General features: G+C 24.7%; 1 protein-coding gene across 1 annotated transcript in view; it reads left to right on the forward strand.

The window, feature by feature from the left end:
• Positions 1 to 2,403, forward strand: part of LOAG_17931 (hypothetical protein) — a gene marked incomplete at both ends in the record, with an annotated part of 3,490 nt that extends 1,087 nt beyond the window's left edge. Inside the window, 5 exons of the mRNA XM_020450599.1 lie at positions 806 to 914; positions 1,187 to 1,291; positions 1,487 to 1,574; positions 1,825 to 1,908; positions 2,270 to 2,403. Of these exons, the coding sequence (XP_020305695.1) occupies positions 806 to 914; positions 1,187 to 1,291; positions 1,487 to 1,574; positions 1,825 to 1,908; positions 2,270 to 2,403 (520 nt within the window). The remainder of the gene's footprint in view (positions 1 to 805; positions 915 to 1,186; positions 1,292 to 1,486; positions 1,575 to 1,824; positions 1,909 to 2,269) is intronic.
• Positions 2,404 to 3,777: the final 1,374 nt, after the last annotated feature.

Below are 3,777 nucleotides of genomic sequence, written 5' to 3' on the forward strand. Positions count from 1 at the left end.
TAAATATCATTTTGGAATTTTGAACAAGGAAGTGAAAATTTATTTCAGTATTAATTTTAGATTTAATTAATTGATATTTTATGAAGTTAGAAAATATTGGTTTATTTTAATTGAAATGTTAGCAGGGAAGTTATAGAATTTATATATTATAAATTTCATTAGTAAAATAATATTATCACGAATATCAAAAATTCCTGAATGATATCATCAGGAATGCTTTGTACACTCAATTTCTTGATTCCGGAATTACATATGTGTAATCTTGTAAAGGAAAAAAAGAAAAAAGGTTCTGTGATATTAGCTATTAAATCTTTCTGTTTAACAAATTTATTAATCAAAGTTTTCTAATTATTAATACGATTTACCGGAAATTTGCTAGAATAAAGCAAAATACTCTTAATTAGTAAGTAAAATAATTAGTAAGTAATTAAGTTAAGTAATTAAAGTATTTAATTGTTATCATACCTCATGCAATAATGAAACATTTTTGTTTAATTACATCAAATCATAATGTATTAATTGCATTGAAGGAATTTCAAAATGTTGATATACATTTTAATTAATGAATTAAATAATTTATGTCAATATTATTCCACAAGCAAGTGGAATGCTAATGCTAATATTTAATTAATCCTTGGCCTGATTTGCAACGGCAACCTTGGCTTCTAATCATCAAAAACTTGTAACAATAATTTTATCTGTAAATTAGGATCATTGTAATATGAATTTTTAAATTATCAGCCGAAATTATCAATTCATACGATATTTTTGGCTAAACATTTTTTTTCCTTTTCCAAAAATTTAGATCAAATGCTTTGGGGACACAATTTACTGTATACGATAATGGTGAAAATCCAAAGAAATCCTGGGTTATTGGTGGATCGGTAAGGCAAGAACTTGCAGCTGTCATTTATGTAAGCATATTTGATTTTATTTTGAAATTTTTAAAATCTGAAAAATTTTATTAAATTTATTAAATGTAACTACAAAATGAAATATATTTGTTAAATTCATGTTGCAAAAATATTACAAAAAATTTTTAAATGAAAATAATTTAAAAGGTATGCATTAAATGTTTGAATGAATAACCAAAACTATTTTTTTCGATTAATTTTAAATTTTTAAAATCTGAAAAATTATCATTTATCATATTTTCTTGTAATAATTTAAAATTTACAAATTTCAGGATACTAATGTTCTTGGTTTTAAAGGTCCACGTAAAATGACTGTTTTGATACCTGGTATTTGTGATGCTGAAAATTATCGACGTCAAGAAATTCGTCCATTACTAGTAAAAGCTTATGGATTATATATTCTTTGCGTAATTATATATGATTGTTGAAATTTAATTTTAGGAAAATTAACTACGAAAATTTGCTAAAATTTTTGCAATTCTTTCATTTAACAACAAAATTTTAAAAGGAAATCATTGTTGATTGTAAATTTTTATTTTTATTTTTGCTAAAAATTTGATTTTTTTTTTTAGGAACAAGAATGCATTCTGGAGAGGTGGAAAAATCGAAAAGCAGACGATTTAATCGCTATGCATAATAAAACACCTATTTGGAATGAAGGTTTTAGTTTTATTTGTTTATTTTCTTCTTGAATTTTGATCTTTTTTGTTTTTGTTTTTTTTTTGAAATTAAAACTAAAAATGTATTTAACTTCTTAAACATATTTTTTAAATGAAAAATATTTAACTTTTTTCTCCATCAATATTCGTTAATTTTATTAATTAATTAATTAATTAATTCAATTGGCTTCATTTCAATCATCCTTAAACTTCCAATATAACTCTTTATTTGAATCTGTAAAATTTTACAGATACTCAATCATATGCTCTGAATTTTCACGGTCGCGTTACTCAACCATCAGTGAAAAATTTTCAAATCATTCATGATGCTGATCGTAAGCATTTTCAATTTTCATTTTCATTTCAAACAAAAAAAAAGATGCGAAATTATAAAAAAAAAGGAATATTAGAAATATGCTAAATTGAATTCGTTATCTTTGTCACTGATATAGTAACATCATAAACACACACATACACACACACACACACACACATACATACAGACACACACATACATACATACATACACACACACACACACACACACACACACATCCATAGCTTTGTTTTTGTGTAGATGGCGGTTTGGCAAAATTGGTTACGATACATATGAATTATTTGTTTACTAGCCAAATATATCGTAATGAAGTTTGATTAAATCGGTTACGATAGATATTAATTAAATTGTTTTTCTAGCTAAATATATCGTAATGCAGTTTGGTCGAACTGGTTACGATGCATTTACGATGGATTTTCGTTATCCATTATCAGCATTACAAGCTTTCGGTATCGCTATGACCAGTTTTCATGGGAAAATTGCTTGTGAATAATTAAAATATTAACTGATTGATTTATAACATTCAATGATTTTTTTTTTTCTCGTAATTCTATCGATGGATAAAAATTCGTTGTGTATCAAATCACTTCAATAGTATTACTGTTAGCAACTATACAAAATCATTAATGATAAGATAATATTGATAATTTCAAATAATTTGATTATCATAAACCATCAAATGATAAGGTAAGTAGAGTAAAAGAATTATCTATTAAAAAAAAGGGAATGAATTACCAGGATTTCGAATTATGCTAAATAACTAACAAAATAATCCTTCAATCGGATCCATTTTCTATATTATTGAACAATTTGGTAATACTGAAAAGCTGAAAAATAAACACGAATCCAAAAAAGGAAGTTGACTAATTTACATTCCTAACCAATGCCATATCATATCATATCATATCATCGTCACAACGTGGGATGAATCAAACGATAAACAATGCACAATCCTAATCAATATCATATCATATCATCGTGACAACGTGGGATGAATCAAACAATAAATAACAATGCATAGTCCTAATTAATGTCATATCATATCATATCATATTATCATAACAACGTGGGATGAATCAAGCAATAAATTAACAATACATAGTCCTAATCAATATCATATCATATCATCATGACAGCATGAATGAATCAAGATGAATAACCGGATTGATCATTTTAAAATATTCAACTTATTTACTGTTTATTATCATGTATTATATTAGCTAGAAAGGTAGAAATATGATACAATCAATTTTCTTTCAAATTTGATGATAAATTTCTTTTGCAAATTAAATATTTTGCAAACAATTTTATGAATTTGTAATATTTAATTCAAATTTAATTTAACCATTACATTATGAAGTAAACAATATGCAAATTACATAGACTTTAATCCTCCTTTTTGTCATCATTTTTTTTCCTAAAATTAAAAATAAAATTGCTTTTTTTTTTTTTTTTTAAATACCATATGCCTATATCAAATCATTTAAACAGTTAACCATTTCGTTAATCTTTGTTCTTTACTCGATCGTTTAAACAAGAATTTCATCATTTGCCTGATACAAATATATGATTCAACATTTCCCATGCAATAATTTCATTCATATAGTTAAAAGATGAAGCATAAAACTTTCATGTTTCATGTGAAAAGAGTTGAGATAAAAATAAGGAGGCAGAAAAAAATGGGTTGAAATAAAATTAAGGAGGCAGAAAAAAAATGGGTTGAAATGAAATTAAGAAGAGAAAAAAAAATGGGTTAAAATAAAATTAAGGAGAGAAAAAAAAAATGGATTGGAATAAAATTGAGACAAAAAAAAATGGGTTGGAATTAAGGAGAAAAAAAAAAAAAAAAGGGTTAGGAATAAAATTA

The sequence above is a fragment of the Loa loa genome (genome assembly GCF_000183805.2).
Source record: "Loa loa unplaced genomic scaffold supercont3.156, whole genome shotgun sequence".
In the NCBI taxonomy this organism is placed as follows: Eukaryota; Metazoa; Nematoda; class Chromadorea; order Rhabditida; family Onchocercidae; genus Loa; species Loa loa.